Below are 22,256 nucleotides of genomic sequence, written 5' to 3'. Positions count from 1 at the left end.
TAACACTACTGGTAATACTATAGATGAGTAAATTATGGTTTATAGGAAAAGGATATTGTGTCCTATAAATTATTGTTTATAGGAAAAGGAAATGTGCTATTAAAAATGTTACGCAGGATGTGCCTTCTTGCAGTATATATTAAAAAATTAATTCACATTTTGCGGACATATTCAAGACTTTTTTAGCTACTATTTGTAAAGAGGTTTATATATGGAAGTTTGCGCTATCAACTGAACAAACTGTGATTATCGTAACACATCAATCTATCCTTTTGTCTATCAAGATATAAGTATATTTCTCCAAACTGTCCCTATAAGTTACTGTTGTACTGGGGTGCCAAGGGCCTCCAGTAAAATTGAATCTGGGAGTTCGCTGTTTAGCTCCATGCAAATATTACATTGAGATCACTCAAAAACTCACCTGTGCTTCTATATAATCATAACCTAAGCAGTTTCTTAAATGAATAATGAGATGCTACCTTTATCCATAGTGAATTAAGTATATATTGCCAACTACTGCAGAGTGGCCCATCGGGGATTCACCTGTTCTCCCGTAAGCCAGTCTTAGCCTAGAGCCTACTGCAAGTGTCGTCCTCTGTTCATCCATATAGTCAGCATTTTGTATGACTGAATAGAAGATTAATTACCAGCTATAAAAATGAAGAGTCATATTTGATGGCAAACGTCCATCGCCGTTCTTATATATCTTTAAAAGCTTTGCGACTGCTCATAATAATTTAATATTCATCTTGTCACTTTGTAATTTTCGATCAATTTGAGATTTTCCAAAGCAGGTACAAGAAAAAAAGAGCTGATGTGGCTCTGTCATGTGATCCATTTTTTACATTTCCCTTTCGTATTATTGATGCAGATAGTTAAAGTAAAGGGAAAAAAAGAAAACGTTAGGAGATTATATAATTTTCTTAGCTCAGTGGTGTCATGAAAGTTTACTTTTATAAATTAATTACATCACTTAGAACTGGATTTTTGAGAGTTGAGCTGAAAAAGAAATGCCCCCCATGAGCTAAGATCTACAGACTTAGAAATGAAGAAATTCTGTCTAATACCCTCTTTTAGGTTAGAACGTCTCAGGTACTGTCCTATTTAGAAAACCTGTTCTAAAAGACATTAGTCTATTAAGGTATTTTGAGTTTATGGAGGGTATTTGTCATTTGGGAGCTACAAATTATCTAGAAAGCTACAAAGAGCCATCTGGCCATTCCTGGATGCATCATTCTCTGTGAAGTCAGAACTGGTGCAGATTAAGAAGATTCTGCTGCTCGTATCTGCATCTTCGGTTGCTGTTCAATACATGCACAGAACAGGATGTGTCCAGAGACTGCGAGACGGCGGCCACTTGGGTAACTTGTGAAGGTGGCCATCTTGCTTTCTTTGTATAGGGTGATCGTGACTCTACACTGCTTACATTTCCCATAGATGGACAGTTGGAGACATTCTAACAAGTATGAAGAGTTTTACAGATTATTGTTTGAGAGGGGCTTTTAACAAATATTCTTAAAAAGTGACAAACCCCTTTTAAAAATTAAATCTAATTTATTCTTCGTTTTTGCTAGTGTTTTCTTTTATTTTGGCCAAATACATTTGAACCTTTCTATACTCTTCTCCGACAATCCAGATTATTTGATAATTTTTTGCTACAAAGAATATTTTTTGTGCCTGTGGTAGTGTGAGCATGTTAACTGCTACACAGAAGTGTATCTTATTACATTTTGCAACAGAAGAACTACGGTGACCAACCACTTCCAAGCCTCCTTCTTGGGGCACAGATTAAGTTTGTCTCTTCGGAATGGTAGACCTCTTCATATTGTTTTTGGAACCAACGCTCTACTATTCAAACAGATATTTTAGCTTTCTTATTTTGTTTTCCATTTTCATTCAGTTTTCTTATTCAAAGTAGTGGGTAGACAATATCGGAAAAGGTATGACATCCAGATTCTCAATGTAATTACCCAATGTAAATATATTTGTCCGTAGTTGATGCCTTTATTCTGTTAAAGGTGCAAGTCTCTTATTCATTGTAGCCTTGTGGCAGTGGTAGCAAACAATTTCATTCCATGAGATGTTTGCTTATGTCTATATATTTTTGTATTTTACAGATATTAATGAATGCTACATGCAAGGTGTATGTCCTAATGGGGAATGTTTAAATACGATCGGCAGCTTTAGATGTACTTGTAAGCAAGGATTTGTTCCAGATCTGACTTATTCTTCTTGTGTGGGTAAGTAAGTAGGTACATTATAGCATTTAAGCACCGTTACACCCCAGTGGGGAAAAAATATAAAAATATATGTGACCTCGGGTTCAGTACCTGCAAGACCTTATGCACTATGCTTCCCTCCTTATCTATTTTTGGCGTCTATGATATTTGTTATATTTTTTAATATTTCAGCTGCTTTTTGTCTAGGATTCAGATTTGACACAAGGGCAGCAGAATTTGAGAAACATGGAAATATTTTACCTTGCACATGCTTCTTATTATAGAGGCAATCTAATTTTTTCACCAAGTATCAAGAGAGTGGATTGCTGTATATTTGCTACTAAGTCAATTATTACATTTTAGTTGTTTTTTTTTTACATGATGACAACCTTTTCCATTTGACCTGTTTGAAATTTTCAAATTTTAAATGACCCTGAAAAACTTGTATTCTTTAGGGCAGGGGTGGGGAATTTTAATTCTGCCAAGGGACAGTGGATATTTATACCATCCTTTAGTGGCCGTACAAATTGCCCTCCAACTCTGCCTACAAAGTACGTCCTAATGCTGGCACTGGTTCAGTAGTGAACACTGTTGTCCCTGGGAATGTGCCCAGGGGGCGGATAAAGGTTCATCAAGGACTATAAATGGCTAACGGGCTTAAGGTTTCTCGCCCCTGGGGAAAGAGATTTACTAGCGGCAAAATTGCTGTTCCATGTTGGACACAAGGACAGTGTTAGAAGCTCTCCAATGTTCAAATTTGGCATAGGAGTAGCCCAGATCACAGCTTCCTCTGCTCTCATAATTAAGAGTTAATTAGATAAAATATTATATTGTGTCCAGTTAGATTAGGGTCACACGACCATAGGATTGATGAGTTTGATCAGAGTGTGATCATAGTGCGATTTTTCTTTGATGATATGAAGATGGAAAAAAACATTTCTCCGTCCTCTCCATTCTGTAGGTTCATGAAAATTGACCTTATTCGAATGTCATCCCAGTGCAATCCACTGTTTTCTACTAACATATATATCTGATATCTGATGCAAATCGTTCATTCTGCAATTTTTTTCCTTGGCCACAATCGGTCCAAGGAAAGGATCGGGCATGTTCATGGCCCCATAGAATAACATTGGTCCGAGTGCGATGTAATGTTTTGTTGGATCGTTCTCAGACCGAACTTACAGTCGTCTGCACGAACCGTTAGAGACACATTTAGCTCTTGACTCTCAGGATATGACTTTCATAGTATCAGCACCTGTCTATGTGACCCTAATTTTCATAATCAACCATGAATTTTTAGCTATCCTCAAGTTAGCTTTAAAGGTTTCTGTAGATTGTTTTTATAGTGAAGAAGTATTTAATTAAAATATTGCACATATACATTGGTATTCACAGATCTCAGAAAAGAAACCAGTGAGATCCTACACACATATTACATTTTTACCGTAATTTATTTTAATAAACTCACATAAGCAAGACAAATAGATTAGAGTTTTTTTTCCTAATTCAACAGATGTCTAACCCAAAGGCATTATTCTTATTCATATATTATGTACACTTGACAGTTAGTTCCTTTGCATCTATCAACATATGTATCATGTTTGCCTCAAATTCGTCTTAATAATTCATATTCATTGACGTCAAACATCTGAATGAAGGGCAAGCCGATAGATTATATTCTGGTTAAGGCTTCATTACAGGTCTGTACAATAACATTTTTATATAAGAGACTTTAATAAATGTTACAGTGAAGGAAATAATTATTTGATCCCTTGCTGATTTTGTAAGTTTGGCCACTGACAAAGACATGAACAGTCTATAATTTTAAGGGTCGGTTAATTTTAACATTGAGAGATAGAATATCAAAAATAAAATCCAGAAAATCACATTGTATAAATTAAATAAATTTATTTGCATTTTCCAGTGAGAAATGAGTATTTGATCCCGTACTAACCATAAAGAATTCTGGCTCCTACAGACCAGTTAGACTCTCCTAATCAACTCGTTTCCTGCTTTAAAGACAGCTGTCTTACATAGTCACCTTTATAAAAGACTACTGTCCACAGACTCAATCAGGTAGACGCTAACCTCTACAACATGGGGTAGACCAAAGATCTTTCTAAGGATGTCAAGGACAAGATCATAGACCTGCACAAATCTGGAATGAGCGATAAAACCATACGTAAGGCGCTGGGTGAGAAGGAGACAACTGTTTGTGCGATAGTAAGAAAATGGAAGAGAAACAAAATGACTGTCAATCGACATCGATCTGGGGCACCATGCAAAATCCCACCTCGTCGGGTATCCTTGATCATTAGGAAGGTGAGAGATCAGCCTAAAACTTCACAGGGGGAACTTATTAATGATCTCTAGGCAGCTGGGCCACAGTCACCAAGAAAACCATTGGTAACACATTACGCCGTAAGGTTTAAAATTCTACAGTGGCCGCAAGGCACATGTGCAGGCCCATATGAAGTTTGCCAATGAACACCTGGATGATTCTGTGAATGATTGGGAGAAGGTGCTGTGGTCAGATCAGACAAAAATTGAGCTCTTTGGCATTAACTCAACTCGCCGTGTTTGGAGAAAGAGAAATGCTTCCTATGACCCAAATAACACCGTCCCCACTTTCAGGCATGGAAGTGGAAATATGTTTTGGGAGTGTTTCTCTTACAAGGGCATAGGACTACTTCACCGCATCAATGGGAGAATGGATGGAGCCATATACCGTAAAATCCTGAGTGACAACCTCCTTCCCTCCGCCAGGACATTAAAAATGGGTCGTGGCTGGGTCTTCCAGCAAGACAATGACCCAAAACATACAGCCAAGGCAACAAAGGAGTGGCTCAAAAAGAAGCACATTAAGATCATGGAGTGGCTTAGCAAGTCCCCAGACCTTAATCCCATAGAAAACTTATGGAGGGAGTTGAAGCTCCGAGTTGCCATTCGACAGCTTCAAAATCTTAATGATCTAGAGATGATCTGCAAAGAGGAGTGGACCAAAATTCCTCCTGACATGTGTGCATGCCTCATCATTAACTACAAAAAATGTCTGACTGCTCTGCTTGCCAACAAGGTGATTGTGAGCGTCTAACTGGTCTGTAGGAGCCAGAACTCTTAATGGTTGGTAGGGGATCAAATACTTATTTCTCACTGCAAAATGCAAATATATTTATATAATTTATACAATGTGATTTTCTGGATTTTATTTTTGATACTGTATTCTGTCTCTCAATGTTAAAATTAAAGGAGTGGTTCTGCAGGGGGTGTCCACAGACCATTTCTCTGTTCTCATCCTTTTTGGCTGTTGTTTTGATCACTTTTGCATTTTATCACTGCTCTCACCTCTAGAGGTACTGTAAAGTAGCATGATGCGGTGTCTGGAACCCACAGAAGTTGCTCAGGTAGTGCAGCTCATCTTTGATGTGGCAAGAAGGGCAGCTGTCTATCAGCACAGTGTCCAGAGCATGGAGCAGATACCAGGAGACAGGCCAAAACACCAGGAGGAAACATGGAGGGGGCTGTATTAGAGCAAAAACCCACCATCAGGACCGCTACCTCCTCCTTTGTGCAAGGAGGCACAGGAGGAACAGTGCCAGAGCCCTGCTTACAGCAGAACACTAGGGTGATTTGCCAGAGAACACCAAGATTGTCAGATTCGAAATTGGCACCCTATGCTCTTCACGGTTGAAAGCAGGTTCACACTGAGCACATGTGACAGACATGACAGAGCCTGGAGATTCCGTTAAGAATGTTCTTCTGCCTGCAACATCCTCCAGCATGACCGGTTTGGCAGTGGGTCAGTAATGATGTGGGGAGGCATGTCTTTGGAGGTCCGCACAGCCCTCTATCTATGTGCTTGCCAAAGATACCCTGACTGCATTTAGGTAACGGAACCTAGGCATCATGTGGCTGAATTGTGTCAGCAGTTCCTGCATGATGAAGGCATTTATCCCTCATAAGTCATTTTCTTTAAACATATCCTTGGACTTAGCCAGGGTAACCAGAAATAAAAATATTGATTATACTGCATTCAGTAAACTGCATTCAGAAAACTGGAAACATTGTAACCTATAAATATGGCTATTATACAGAGTGACTTTTTTTATTGCTTCTTAACTTTACAGCTTTATTTATATGTGCATTGTGTATAGTACTCTATACTTTGACGTACACTGTTATAACGTAAAGAGAACCATTCACCAGGTTTGAAGGATATGAAATACTGTCACCAGATTTAAGTGCTGATAATCAGCATTCTATAATGCTGTGTATCTGCCCCCAAACCAAATTGCAAGACAAGAAAAAGACCTTTTATTATACTCACCTTCGGGGCGGTCAGGTTTCGCTGGTCTTGGTCCGGCGCCTCCCTTCTTCTTGTGATGCCGTCCTACTTCTTGCTTCTTGTGGATGACATGTCCCTACATCATCCACACAGTCTCCTCGGCATCACACTCCTGTGCAGGTGTACTTTTTTGCCCTGACCAGGACAGGATAAAGTACTGCAGTGCGCATGCACCAGGGCTCTTTGACGTTTCCCGGCACATGCGCACTGCAGTACTTTGCTCTGTCCTGGTCAAGGCAGAGCTTGATGCCGGGGAGACTATATGGATGACATAGCACGCATCATACATACGAAGGAAGAAGGAAGACGGCATCGAAAGAAGGGAGGTGTTGAACCAAGACCAGTGATGCCCCTTGGACCGGACCGCCCCGCAGGTTAGTATAATAAAAGCTCTTTTTCTTATCTTTCAGGTCGGGTTGGGGGCAGTAGAATGCTGTATATCAGGGCTGAAAGGTGGTAGTGTTATCTCATATCCATCAAACCTGGTGACAGGTTCCCTTTAAGTATTTCTAAGAAGTGACCAGAATACAGCTGGAAACCCTGCTAAATTGAGTTATGGTGTAGGAGTGGTATTCCCTCTCCATCTTCGGTATTATTTGCATCTTATAAATATCACATTGCTAGAACTAGTAGTTAGTTTTTAACTTTTAGCTGTTAAATTGGTTTGCTAACTAGCTTCAGTGTAACCGGATACAATAACAAAGTAACATGGTCCTAGACTCATCTCTAGAGGAATTGGACTTTACATAGCTCAATATTGGTGACGCACAGTAGCTTACTAATCTAAGGACATTTTTCCTGGAATGGTGGCACATGATTAATGGTGTGAGGAGAAGTTATTTAGGTGGGTTATGTCACCAACACAAAAGTTCATACCTGAGACATCTGTTATGTTGAAATAAATCTTGTGCTGAATGTAGACAGGGGTCAGATAATTAGTGGCTTGAATCGGGTTTAGAACAGAGCTCTAGGGCTTAAGTTACTCTCAAAAACATTCAGTTGTTTCGTTGCATGGGTTTTTGGAAATAATTTCAACATGTAGTAAAATTTAGGTGAAGTATGTGCTTGAAAGACATATAGGCTTCTACAATAGCAATGGATAACTTTATTCAGAAACGTGGAATGAAGAACAGTAGCTTTATTAACTTATTTTTTAAATGGTTCATTTTTCCGCTATGAGAATAATGGTCATCTGTCCTACAGATCATGAATATCATCACACTGATGTGGGTTCAGCACTTGTTACCCACACTGATCGGCTTTGACCAGCTCCAGTAACATCAGGAGAAAAGAGCATCCAGACTAGGACACAACAGCTCCGCTACATTGTTTTGTGGCCGCCCCTGTCACTGCCGATCTGCTCCCTTTCAGATGAATACTTAGACGGCTCTCACTGGCAGTCCCTTAGAGCAGGGTTCCCCAACTCCAGTCCTCAAGGCCCACCAACAGATCGTGTTTTCTGGATTTCCTTAGTATTGCTCAGGTGATAATTGCTTCACCTGTGCAATACAAAGGAAAGCCTGAAAACACGATCTGTTGATGGGCCTTGAAGACTGGAGTTGGGGAACCCTGCCTTAAAGAGTAAATGGAGAAGGGAGCTGCACTCAAGTATGCGCACTGCCACTCCATTCAGATGTGCACAAAAGTGTGCTGATCCGGCAAATGGTGGGATTCTCAGTGGTCTGACCTCACTTATCCCATGGATAGGTACAGTACTGTGCAAATTAATTGGGACAAAGCATTATTTTAACCTCTTCGCGACCGCCCACAGTAGATAAACGTTGGCGCTTGCTGGGCTTTGTGCAGCGCCGACGTTTATCTACTGTCGGCGGTTTTGTGCCCCCCGGGACCCCCTCATACCTTATAACGCTGGGATCCCGGTGCACAATGCATGCTGGGACCCCCGACGTCATCGAGACCTGATTGGTTCAGGTCCTGATGACGTCGCGTCACAGCAGCCAATGAGAGAGCTCGCTGGGAAAGCTGCTTGTTTCCCGGCGATCTCCCTCATTATAACGCGACTTCTCCTCTGAGCTCATGCTGACAGATGAGCAGAGGTGAAGCAGCGTTACTGTGTGACTAGATCGCTGCCTGGCACAGCTGATCGCTGCCTGGCACAGCTGTGTCAGGCAGCGATCTTGTCACACAGTAACGCTGCTTCACCTCTGCTCATCTGTCAGTGTGAGATCAGAGGAGAAGTGGCGTTACTATGTGCCGGGCAGCGATCTTGTCACATAGTAACGCTGCTTCTCCTCTGATCATCTGCCAGTGTGAGATCAGAGGAGAAGTGGCGTTACTATGAGTCAAAAATACAAAAAATAAAAAACACAAAAATAAAAAAAGTAAAGAAAAAAAAAGCAGGCAGGCTAGGGTTAGGGCTAGGGCTAGGGTTAGGGCTAGGGCTAGGGTTAGGGCTAGGGCTAGGGTTAGGGCTAGGGTTAGGGCTAGGGTTAGGGTTAGGGCTAGGGTTAGGGCAAGGGTTAGGGCTAGGGTTAGGGCTAGAGTTAGGGGTTGTGTTGGGGTTAGGGTTGGAATTCGAATTGGGGGTTTCCACTGTTTAGGTACATCAGGGGCTCTGTAAATGCAATATGACGCCCGCAGACCATTCCATCAAAGTCTGCATTCCAGAACGTCACTACTTCCCTTCCGAGCCCCACCGTGTGCCCAAACAGTGGTCCCCCCCCACATGTGGGGTACCAGCGTACTCAGGACAAATTGGACAACAACTCTTAGGGTCCAATTTCTCCTGTTACCCTTGTGAAAATAAAAATTGGGAGCTAAAAGATCATTTTTGTGGAAAAAAAATGATTTTTTTTATTTTCACGGCTCTACATTATAAACTTTAGTGAAACACTTGGGGGTTCAAAGTGCTCACCACACATCTAGATAAGTTCCTTGGGGGGGTCTAGTTTCCAAAAAGGGGTCACTTGTGGAGGATATCCACTGTTTAAGCACATCAGGGGCTCTGTAAATGCAATATGATGCCCGCAGACCATTCCATCAAAGTCTGCATTCCAGAACGTCACTTCTTCCCTTCCGAGCCCCACCGTGTGCCCAAACAGTGGTCCCCCCCCACATGTGGGGTACCAGCGTACTCAGGACAAATTGGACAACAACTCTTAGGGTCCAATTTCTCCTGTTACCCTTGTGTAAATAAAAATTGGGAGCTAAAAGATCATTTTTGTGGAAAAAAAATGATTTTTTTATTTTCACGGCTCTACATTATAAACTTTAGTGAAACACTTGGGGGTTCAAAGTGCTCACCACACATCTAGATAAGTTCCTTGGGGGGGGTCTAGTTTCCAAAAAGGGGTCACTTGTGGAGGATTTCCACTGTTTAGGCACATCAGGGGCTCTGTAAATGCAATATGACGCCCGCAGACCATTCCATCAAAGTCTGCATTCCAGAACGTCACTACTTCCCTTCCGAGCCCCCCGTGTGCCCAAACAGTAGTTTTCTTCCACATATGGGGTACCAGTGTACTCAGGACAAATTGGACAACAACTTTTGGGGTCCAATTTCTCCTGTTACCCTTGTGAAAATAAAAAATTGGGGGCTAAAAGATCATGTTTGTGGAACAAAAATGATTTTTTATTTTCATGGCTCTACGTTATAAACTTCTGTGAAGCACTTGGGGGTTCAAAGTGCTCACGACACATCTAGATAAGTTCTTTAAGGGGTCTAGTTTCCAAAATGGGGTCACTTGTGGGGGTTTCCACTGTTTAGGCACATTAGGGGCTCTCCAAATGCGACATGGCGTCCTATCTCAATTCCAGCCAATTCTGCATTGAAAAAGTCAAACGGCACTCCTTCCTTTCTGAGCTCTGCCGTGTGCTCAAACAGTGGTTTAGCCCCACATACGGGGTATCGGCGTATTTGGGAGAAATTGCACAAAAAATTTTGTGGTTCATTTTCTGTTTTTACACTTGTGAAAATAAAAAAAATGGTTCTGAAGTAAAATGTTTGTGAAAAAAAGTTAAATGTTTATTTTTTCCTTCCACATTCCATTCATTCATGTGAAGCACCTGAAGGGTTAATAAACTTCTTGAATGTGGTTTTGAGTACATTGAGAGGTGCAGTTTTTAGAATGGTGTCACTTTTGGGTATTTTCTGTCATATTGACCCCCCAAACTCACTTCAAATGTGAGGTGGTCCCTAAAAAAAATGGTGTTGTAAATTTTGTTGTAAAAATGAGAAATCGCTGGTCAACTTTTAACCCTTATAACTTCCTAAAAAAAAAAATTATGTTTCCAAAATTGTGCAGATGTAAAGTAGACATGTGGGACATGTTATTTATTAACTATTTTGTGCGATATCACTCTCTGATTTAAGGGCATAAAAATTAAAAGTTTGAAAATTGCAAAATTGTCAAAATTTTTGCCAAATTTCGATTTTTTTAACATATAAGCGCAGTTCATATCTAAGAAATTTTACCACTATCCTGAAGTACAATATGTCATGAGAAAACAATGTCAGAATCAGCAGGATCCGTTGAAGCGTTCTAGAGTTATGGCCTCATAAAGTGACACTGGTCAGAATTGAAAAAATTGGCCTGGTCACGAAGGCAAAAACAGGCTCAGGCGCGAAAGGGTTAAGTAAAATCTTAAGTTGGTTACCAGTCAGTGATTCAAACCAGTTTTAACTGCTTTGAACAGGCACTCACACCTGTTCAAAGCAGTTAAAACTGGTTTGAATCACTGACTGGTAAACAACTTATGATTTTACTTAAACAAATGCTTTGTCCCAATTAATTTTCACAGCACTGTAATATTTTCTTGCAACTGGAATACCCCTATAACTGAGAATCTGTCAGCAAGCTTATTCTGGGGGAATTTATAACTCTTCACTTTTTTTTTCTGAGCTTCTCTCGGCTGATTTATAACCACAGCGTTCAGGTCAAAAATCACATGGTCATAAATCGGCTCAGAAGAAGGAAGATAAGGCTTCATTACCACATCTGTGCAAATTTTACCATCTGTGAAAAAAGGTCCATTTTTTTCTCAGTTATCTTAGTTGCATTCACGAGTTATCCATTTACTTCTCATCCGTTTCTAGTCTCAAACCAATAAATAGACCCCTGAAAGATATTTTTTAATTCATATTATATTTAAAATGATCACTAAGTAACAGATCCCCAAGTCACAAAAGCATAACGGAAGCAAATTGTAAGAATTCTGATTTGCATCTATGTTTCATAGATCCCTGTAAACTTGTATGGCTGAGTCTCATGCTAAAACACGAATGGGAATATGACGTGTTCACAGATCTCATATTTGGATGCATGAATTTCATGGATGTATGTAAAGATGCATGGAACTTTATGGGTCTCGGTGCTGTCTGAGAAAGATTTGAACAGCACACGGGCCTTTCATATGGATGCTTGAATATAGCCCATACAGGAAAGATGTATATCTTTGTACCGTGTTAGCAAGTAGATAGAAAAATATTCAGAATTGAAAGTCCTCAGTGGTTGATACCTTTGTGGTTGAATATAGCCCAGTGTTTCCCAAACTCTTGACCTGAATGCCCTGCAACAGATCCTTTTTTCAGTATTTGCTCATGTATTGCACAGGTGAAAGCACCTTTGGCAACTTCTGATACCTTGGAAAAAATTCCATCATCTGTGCAAAACTAAGGGAATCCCGAAAACATGGAGATTGTGAAACACTGATGTAGCCTAATGTTTATATGGGCGGAATAGTTATAAATTCTCCTGGCCGTGTAGCTCACTGATGAATTCTCTATTATATCACTCTACATTCAGCAATAAGCAGTAGATAATGCAACACAGATGCAATAGTAGAAGGGCAACATTTTTAGGTTAGGATGGTCAATAGTGTCATATTGGTTGAGGTCCGGCACCAACACTAATCAGCTGTTACACAGTCTCTAGCGTACCTGCTTATCAGCTCTTATTCATTTGATAGTCTCATGCCTAAGTTATTTTAATATAAACCAAAGCATTCTTTTCAATAATTAATAGTGATATTTAATTCATACGTTTTGTACCATTCATTATTGTTCATACTGGCAGACTATAGTGTTTCTTCAAAGCTTTAGAGATGTTTTAGGATAATACAATAAAGCAAAAAAAAAAAAGAAAAAGAAAGTATATTTGCTTTTTTAATATAGTAAATCTTCATTTAGGCATATTTTATAGGTACACTAAAACCATATGTTTATTTAGTCTTTCTTCATTTCCAGAAGAAGTTGGATCAGACGGATGCCTTTAACAATGTAATAAGGCCAGACAGGTTTCAACCACACTTTTCTGTTTCATGAAGTGAGACTGGCAATTTGCCCTTGCCCGTTCTCTTGTAGCCCTATGCCAAGCTGATCACTCACTGACCATGAGCAGAATTGTGTGCTGTAGATTCTTTTGGCTTTCCTGGATCATAATTTAAATAGTTTCCTGAGAAATGAAATGATCTGGCAGATGAGAAGGAAGGTAAAATATTACCACTTAATAGGCAGCTGATACCATGCCAATAAACAAGTAGAGAGAACGATGTCATATATTTTCCTATCTACGCATAAATGAATATGGCGTAGAAGACATTCCCAAAGAAAACTGGCCTTAGTCCACATATCAAAGACTTGCACTGACTATCGTCAAAACAAACCAAATTGGACTTTTTACCACATTTATAACGCTCAGATTTATAATTTGTTTACCTGGATATCAGCCCTGGTATTTTGCAATTCGGAAAAACATATTCATCTACGGTAATTACACTGGCGCTGCTTTGCTTGTATACCTTCTGGAAACTACAAGTAAAAGGGTTTATTAACTGGCAATGATTGGCTAACAAGTCAAAAGGGTTTTGTCTTACCTAGGAAGCCTCTGCCCAATAATGAATGGCATAAACGATAGGACCCATCTTTGATAGGAATAGTAAAGAAATATGGCCCCACTATAGTTGACGCGGAATTACCATGTATTACTCTAGAGCAGTGATGACTAGATTTTGCCCATCATTAGTGCATTCAAAGATTGAATTCATTCACCTATCGTGGAGAGCGTGGAGTCAGATGCTCCTCAGATCTTTTTACCTATATCCTTCTTTATATTTTAAGCTCCAATTCATCTCCTCTTCCTCTCACTGTCGGGGTACCTCAGGGCTCAGTCCTTGGCCCCCTTCTCTTCTCACTTTACATGGCCCCAATTGCACAGACCATCAGCAGATTTGGCTTTCAGTACCATCTTTATGCTGATAAGACACAACTATACACGTCATCCCATGACCTTACCCCCTCTGTACTACTGAACACCAGTGACTGTCTGTCCGCAGTCTCCAACATCATGTCTGCTCTCTATCTGAAACTCAACATCTCCAAAACCGAACTTCTTCTACTCCCACTGTCTACTAACCTCCCTAAATCTGACATTTCCCTCTCCGTGGGTGGTACCACAATAACACCCCGGCAGCAGGCGCGCTGTCTGGGTGTTATGTTTGACTACAATCTTTCCTTCTCATCCCATATACAATCTCTTGCCCGCTGTTGCCGCTTATACCTAAAGAACATCTCTAGAATCCGCCCTTTTCTCACCATGGAAACAACAAAAACCCTCACTGTCGCCTTGATCCACTCTCACCTGGACTACTGCAATGCTCTATTAATTGGCCTCCCCCTCACTCGACTTTCCCCTCTCCAGTCTATCCTTAATGCAGCAGCCAGGGTCGTCCATCTGGCTAATCGGTATTCAGACGTGTCCGTACTTCGCCAGTCGTTTCACTGGCTGCCCATTCATTATAGAATCCAATTCAAAGTACTTGATCTCACCTACAACGCTCTCCACGGTGCGGCACCCCCTTACATCTCCTCCCTCATTTCTGTCTATTGGCCTAACCAACCGCTGTGCTCTGCAAACGACTTTCGACTAACCACTGCACTAATCCGTACCTCCCACTCCCGACTCCAAGAATTCTCCCGGGCTGTGCCAATCCTCTGGAATGCTCTACCTCAAGAAATTGTGACCATCCACAATTTGCACAGTTTTAGGCGCTCCCTCAAAACACACTTGTTCAGAGCGGCCTATCACGGACCCTAATCAAAGTCATTTTATGTGTAAGTGTGTGTGTAGCCCATTCACTATCTCGATCTGTCCCCCACTCCCTCAAGATGGCTGGACCATCATTGTAAATACACCATTGTAAATACACACCTGTACTTTGTATCTCCACCACCTCATTGTAGTTTGTAAGCTCTCATAAGCAGGGTTGTTTTATTTTGCTTTAATTGTTGTATTGTTAACGTTGTTACCTATGACTGTTGTGTTTGAAACTGTTAAACTGTAAAGCGCTGCGGAATATGTTGGCGCTATATAAATAAAGATTCTTATTATTATTATTAAGTCCACCCCAGGATGACACATTTTCATTAGACGCATGGACTGGGTGGACCACATCATTGTCTGGTATTTGAAGATTGTATAAACGAGGATCCGGCTCTTAGTATAGTATTTCCTCTTAGTATAGGATAAAGTTTTACATGCAGAAAATGTATTTTTGATCTTGGTTTGTAAAGCTGACGTCTTCATTTCATTTTTGTGTAGTAAATGAAAATTATTTTCTTTCTTCAGCTGAAAATCTTTTATTGTCTGAGGAGAAAGGTCCATGCTACCGTCTTGTCAGTACTGGGAAGCAGTGCATGCATCCACTGTCTGTGCAGCTTACTAGACAGCTCTGCTGCTGCAGCGTAGGCAAAGCCTGGGGGCCCAGCTGCGAAAAGTGTCCCGTACTTGGAACACGTGAGTATGACTGAGTATTGCTGATATAAGAGTGTAGTCATTTTATAGGTCACATCATGTTCCAATTGGCATTTTCGAGAGCAGTGGTCTGCAAACTTTAGCAATTGCAGCAGTCAGGGTATGCTGGGAGTCGCAATTTCAAATCAGCTGGAAAGACACAGGTTGGGGACCCCTTAGGGTACAGGTTATAATCATGCAAAAATACTTAACTGACTATATTTAAAATTACTTTTTAACTGCCGTCCACAGGATAGGTGATAGCTTATTAATTGCTAGTGGTGCAGCCGCTGGGACCCCAACAGGGCTGTGAAGCACAGCTCTGTAGACACCCATCATTAATGGAGTGAAGATGCTCATGTTTAACCTCTGATCTATTTATTGTCTATGGGACATCCGGAAATAGCCGAACACACTGTTCTCAGCTTTTCCCAGTGGTCCCATAGACATAAATGTAGTAGAGGTCAAGTTTACGCTACTCCACTCAATTTGAGATAAGGCTCTACAGAGTTCTGTTAACAGGATCCAAGTCCCTTCTCTTAGGATCTCTGGGGGTCCAAGCGGTTAGACACCCAACAATCAGTACGTTATCTCCTACTATCTCCTACTATTTTGGGAATAACTCTTAATCAGTTGTTTGTTTTTTGTATATATAGTTGTCTTGGGATACCAGTACGATTTCCGGTTAAACTGGATATTAGGGTCCAGCTTTAAATACAATTGTTTTATAGAAAAAATACGTGTAGCATTCGGGAGCCAAAACAAAAATAAATTTCTTTTATACTCACTTGCATTCTGGCAATAGACTTCTGATTGAGTGACATTTTGGATGAAAATGGAGTTTCCTTGTCCTGTTCTCTATTGTTTGCTGGAACTGTATTAAAACGCTTAAGTTGCTCCTTAGAACCAGGTTACAAACTCCCATTTGGTTGCTGATAAAAAGCAATGTATCCTTATGGCTGGAGTAGTATTACATGCTCACTGCTCCTGAGATCTTTTAGTAGTTGACCTGTCAGTTCTTATACATATTCTAATATTACCATGAACCGCCATACATAGTTGTGTCATACATGGTTAACATTAAGTACTGGCTACTGTTGACCTATAGACATATATTATGTATTCAACAATGACATGCGTATCATATTTTCCTATTAGATGTAACTTATAATAAGGACAGTCAGTATGAATAAGCTTTGTAGGAACATTATGATTTCCACTCCCATAGTTACCTCCAGATATGTTACAGTCAGAAGGTTTGGATTACATTTTCTGCAATTTAAATAAAAGTTTAATTGCTTAGAAGGTCAAAATGTAAAGTACTCAATTACTAAAAGGCAATTACCATGTCAGGATTTCAAGTGTACGCCATTGCAGAAAATCAAATGTGACCGCCGTGTAGAATGGTATATTTTGAGAAGAGGACTTATACAGTAATGTTAGAGAAAGTTGTAGTTGTAGTGTCATAATCAGAAGGGTACAGCCGGATAAAAAACAGCAAATATAAATATCATAGTATTAACTAATGCAGGAGCCTTATGTCCAGTCCACATCTTTATCCATTAAACATCATTATCTTTTGAATCGCCAACATTATCCGCAGCTTAGCTGCTTTCATTTAGATACAGCACCGCATTGTCCATTGTTTGTGTCTGATATTGCAACTCTTTTGAAATATATATATCACCGCACACAACGTATTTTGATGATTGGTGCTGGACAATAGTTAGTGCGAATCGATTCACATCTTCTAGTCCATCGGTCCACGTCAGTGGCTGTCGAACGGTTGTGGAGGACTCCCATTATTTAATGGCATCTGCAACTCTTGATTATCCGGCCTGTCGCGTCGATACATTTGCATCATGAGGCGGTTCTACAGCTCCTTAACAGCAGCCACAGACTACTTTTGTGGCCAGTGGTCTGGGGCATGCAGATTGTTTTGAACCAATTCTACTTGACAAACTTTCAAATATAAGCCGTAGTATAAATCAAGAAGTGGACAACCACTAAGATATACTATTACTGTACTTTATAGTATAACTTTGTGGGTGTCTGACCTCAAGGACTTACACCCATCCTGCGAAATAAAGTACAGGAGTGTTCGTTACTTGAGGACTGGTGTAGTCGAAATACTGGGGAAAAGATGTGATTAATTCTTTATTTATTGATGTTACTAAACTGGCAAAGAGTGAGCTTCAGGAAACACAGTTCAATAAATCACTTTCAACCAGGTAGTAGCAGTCTCTAAAAAGAAATGGCAGGAGAGTCTTAGAATGCGGCTACTCTAAAGTCTCATCTGCAGCAAAATACACAATAATCTGTGTCCTGTTACTGTGTAGATCAGTGGGCCGAGCTGGGGGGTGGTCCCTTGATATACCGCGCAGTGACGTACAGACACACGATGAGGCAAGTTTCGGTTACAACAGGTCCAAGTTTATTCTCTTGCCGTCCACCTGACGGCCTCCGGAGTACACCGTACTTCAATTCACTTTGCTTCACTTATCGGCCCCCCATTTCCAGGGCCGCTTCCCGCACACCGTACTTTACACCGGGGACGTACATTTACGCACCGTCCCCTCTTCACTCTTCGACGCTCCTGTCAGATCTGTCACTGTGGCCGCCTTAGGCCCGTAAACCAACAGCACTTTTACTGATCAGTCGTCTCTCTCTCAATACGGTATGCTTTACCTCAGTGCCTCGTCTATACTGCAGTACTCTGGTGTCAGGACCACCCCCCTGACTTTCTCTCTCCTCAGTCCACCTGGTTCGGTTTTCCTCACAGTGCACAAACTGTCATAGTCCTCCTGTCACTGGAGCTCCCTCTGGGGACTGGAACTTTCTGGAACCCTCCTGTCAAATTTATATCATTCCCGGTTCCCTGTAACTCCGCCCCCCATGACCAACGGTTTCCTAAGCCCTAAGCTGATGTCAAGTCCTTTGCTCACACTCGTCCCTGTCCTCTAATGGTCAACCCAAGGTACTGCACGTCCACTACACTTTCTCAGCTGTTTCCCCACTGTAGTAACTGACACCTGTCTAAACTGTGCAGACCTTCCTTTCTCTGTTCTGACACGTCTGTCCGTCCATCAGGTCACCTTCCCTACAACTGGAACAGTACAGTCAGTCTGCCTTTACTATTAATCATGTTATCGGTACACCAATGTCACCAAGTTCCTCCGCGATCTCTTGACACTCCTGGCTTGGCAGTCTCTTTTGATTCTGTCTGCCTAAACTTTCAGGCACAGCATCAGTTTCTACCGTCGTGGTACTCTTGTGGTATTTTCCTCAGTAAAAAGTGTAGACTAGGAAACCTTCTCTGCCCTCTCACCAATTTGCTCTCACTTTGTTGTCTCCTTCATCTGGTCAGTTACCGGTAGTTCTCTGCTGTTGCCACTTCTCTCTCTACTGCTTGATCCCCAGTACTACACATCAACTATGCATAGCTCTTCCTGGTGCACTTCTAGACCTTTCTATCCCCCACCACCATTACACTGCTCTGTCTCAAGTACCTATCTCTATCACTCTTTTTTCCTACGAGGTGGTGCTCCTGTCCACCCTCTATGCAAAGAGCTGTTGGTAGACGTATTCTAGTGATGAAAGGTATCAAATCAAAGACATACAAAGAACAATAGAGGCTCCATGTAACTCTGGAAGCCTTATTCTGACCTCTTACTCAAAGACCATTCAGTGGCATAGTATAGCCATGTGCATGAGACCATCAAATGTTCGTTGGTCCATTCAATATATGATGCTATGATGCTTAACAGTTTGTGTAGACATGTGGATAGGCCTCATGGGGACTTGGATGTCCTCATTTTGACAGTAGGGCTCCAAGCTGCAAAGGTTTGATTCCGAGAGCTGGTATATATTAGTTACTGGATATATACGATGCATGACATCCCTTTGTATGTGACCTTGGATGTCTGCAGTTTTCTACAGGAAAGGACTAGCTAACTAATATAAATTCTCAGGTCTTTACTCGTGGTAAGTCTTCAATGGTTTCCAGCCAAATATTTGCCTTTATCATAAATAATTGTCTAAGGGTCGTCTGTTAGATCCTTCTGGTTTTTCGTGCTGTTGGGAACACATGACCTCAGAGCTTCTGTTTTCCATAAAATGACACTGACAGTTTTTCTTTTCATCTTTCAACAGATGAACGTTATCCCAGCGGTTTTCTTTGAGGAGTGACGTGTTTAGAACGATTGTTTTTATGTGTATGTTTTTACTGCATGTGAAGATTGAGATGTGTTTATCTCAGCTATACATTTAGCTTGATATGAAGTCGAAATTTTCATCCTCCTTGTCAGAATCATGGAGCCCAGCATTACGTGATATTTATGTTTGCATAGCTTGCACTTAGTGAAGCAATTAAAGATCTTCTTGGTACTTTTTTGTTGTGTTGGAGCTTGTGGAAAATGTTTATTATAGTGTGGGAATGTTCTTCACAAATTAGTTCTGCCAGTTTCTAAAGTGAAGCTTTGTAGTGCCGTTTTGCAGCCCAGATGGGTTCAATTCATTGCGGATCCATGAGACAAATATTGATGGTGATTTCACTAGGCATACTGATTGCTGACATTGGGGAACAAATTAGGATTTCCGCCAATAGAGTGCAGCGACCAAAAGCAATCCATCATAACTTGGTGTGTTTACCTTTTGTGACCATTCTGCGTTCCCATTATAAGAAAAATATTTTTTCAACGATTCCAATTTCATCTCCAATTCCCAAAACTCACTAACTAATTGACTTGTAAATTGGTCTTTGGGTATATTGTATATGTTTGAAATTTAAGGCGTTTTCTAGATTTATGTAAATTGAAAATTTATGCCACTTTGTAATATACTGTCCACGTTGAATTATACTTGCTATTACTTGCTTTGGTTACTACTACAAAATGTAAACCTGTTTTCCATCCACTCAATGATTATATTTTAGATCTTATTCATACTGTAGTATTTTGGATAGTTCTTTTATATATGTATCAGTCATCCCAAAACCAGGAGTGGGACCTGCACAGAGAAAAGGTGTAAAGGAAATGTATGCATCCATGGTTAGGTGTCATTCCTGTGTTTGTCTTATAAACACTGATGGAAAGTATTGGCCAGAATACTGCTGTGAGATTTAGGCCATATTCATATTAAAAACAATGGTATTTTCTTTATTATATTCGTAAAATACAAAGATACATTGTAAAATCTCTACCTAAACCAAGTGTATCACTATTGGTAAAAAACTGGTACCCAAGCTAGGATAAACATATAAACAGGAGACTGTCAGAAAGGTGATAATTGTCTATGATTTGAGGGACATGTTGTATTTTGCATTTGTAGCTAAAAATCAGACTTGTCTAAGAATTTGTTTCTGCTTAAAGGGGTTTTCTGGGCTGAAAAGAAAAGTCTGTTGTCATTTTGGCATTCTATGTCATCTGCTTCCCTCAGTAGAACACTGAGAAAAGTGGCTGAGAATTAAGGCGGCACGTGACTGTAACTGTGCAAATCACACACACTTAGTCAGGTCACTACCCACTCGCGCTGCAAATACAGTGGAATCGTGGCTGTGCAAACTGTCTCATTACTTATTGTTTAAATATTATAATTTTTAATACATTTCTGTAAGGCATATCCTGTACTAAATGGTGTTATACAGTACACTGAGTATTTAAAAAGGGTGTAAACTGCCAAAAAATATACATATGTTTACTAAGTTTAAACTTTAAACGCGAGCATAATCTATTATGGAAGGTGCCATAATAGAAAATTGTAGTGAAGCAGGCGAATCCCCTAATAAAGGACCCTACACAATAAGGTGCTCAGCTATTTCCCATAGAGATTGAAAAAAAAATAGTAAATAACATAAAGCCCAGTGGGCCCCAGGGTATCACCTCAAGGAGCTGCCAGTGCAGAGATGAAGAAATCACAATGGAGAAAATGAGCCCAATAAGTAGGATACACAGTATGCGCCCAGGGCAGGAAAGCTGCTCTTCTCTTACCGCACTGTCCCATAGTAGAGCTTCACACCCAACAGGTAAAACAATGCTATATAATACTGATATATGGGTGGTTGCTGTCTCTTTGGTTTGCTAGGTATGGAGTGAATATACAATTTTTATGACACAGGGATGTATCCCCATACTGTGTAGCCTACTTATTTTCTCAAATCCTACTGCCACACAGTGCATGCTTTTGTACTATTTATTTGGGGCTTTCCACCCCTTCATTGAAGGTCATCCTTTTACCCTGTCTTTTTAACATGTTATTTTAACTTTTGTAAATTAATAAAGATATACTTTCAAACTTTCTTTTTCTTTTTTCCTCACTTCTTATCGTTATGGCACCTTTCATAATAGATTATTAATATCCTGAAGTGTATTCAGCCTTCACAAATTTAGGACCATGGGAATAATTAAGTTTAAACTTTGGCTATAGTTTTAAGGGGTTTTAAAACAAGCTAGTTTATAAAATAGAACTTTTTTCTTCTTAAAAGCGGCTTTCAAGCAAATCTGTCCTGGTGGTATGGGCTACACAGTTCCAGTACTCCGAGGACCACAGCCTCCTAGAACCAATACTGTGCAGCCTCCAATAAAAGCCACACTTCTACCAATTATTCCACGCGAAGAACCTGTAGAAGCTTTGTCAGTTTCCCAAGGAAATGATGCTGACTTGAATGGAAGATATGGTATGTGAACAATTCTAATAATGTACAGTTTAAGTTCGCTATACAGTAAATTCAGGTCTTCTGTGAATGTAGGCTTGAACAAATCCTTCTTTTTTCATGTAATACCACAGAATCGATGGTGTTGAGATGTGGGGGCCATATCATCACTTCCACTACCCCTTGTTTTTCCATCATACAATAATCTGTAAGGCGTCTGATTAGCTCCAAAATTTTTTCCTCATCGGGCCAACGACCCCAACCATACTGCCAATGCCATTATGAACCATCTT

At 40.4% G+C, this 22,256-nt stretch overlaps 1 protein-coding gene across 4 annotated transcripts in view; it reads left to right on the top strand.

Annotated features, from left to right (window-relative positions):
* The window catches only part of LTBP1 (latent transforming growth factor beta binding protein 1), a 492,758-nt gene that overhangs the window by 347,093 nt on the left and 123,409 nt on the right, over window positions 1–22,256 (top strand). For all 4 annotated transcript variants that reach the window (XM_073557607.1, XM_073557605.1, XM_073557606.1 and 1 more), the window contains 3 exons: window positions 2,118–2,240; window positions 15,150–15,317; window positions 21,796–21,987. In XM_073557607.1, coding sequence (XP_073413708.1) covers window positions 2,118–2,240; window positions 15,150–15,317; window positions 21,796–21,987 — 483 coding nt within the window. The remainder of the gene's footprint in view (window positions 1–2,117; window positions 2,241–15,149; window positions 15,318–21,795; window positions 21,988–22,256) is intronic.

The sequence above is a fragment of the Dendrobates tinctorius genome, unplaced genomic scaffold (assembly GCF_039654945.1).
Source record: "Dendrobates tinctorius isolate UK_male_01 unplaced genomic scaffold, ASM3965494v1 ptg000250l, whole genome shotgun sequence".
NCBI classification, from domain to species: domain Eukaryota; kingdom Metazoa; phylum Chordata; class Amphibia; order Anura; family Dendrobatidae; genus Dendrobates; species Dendrobates tinctorius.
The sequence above is the reverse complement of the archived record's forward strand: the minus strand, read 5'-3'. Positions and strand labels throughout refer to the sequence as shown.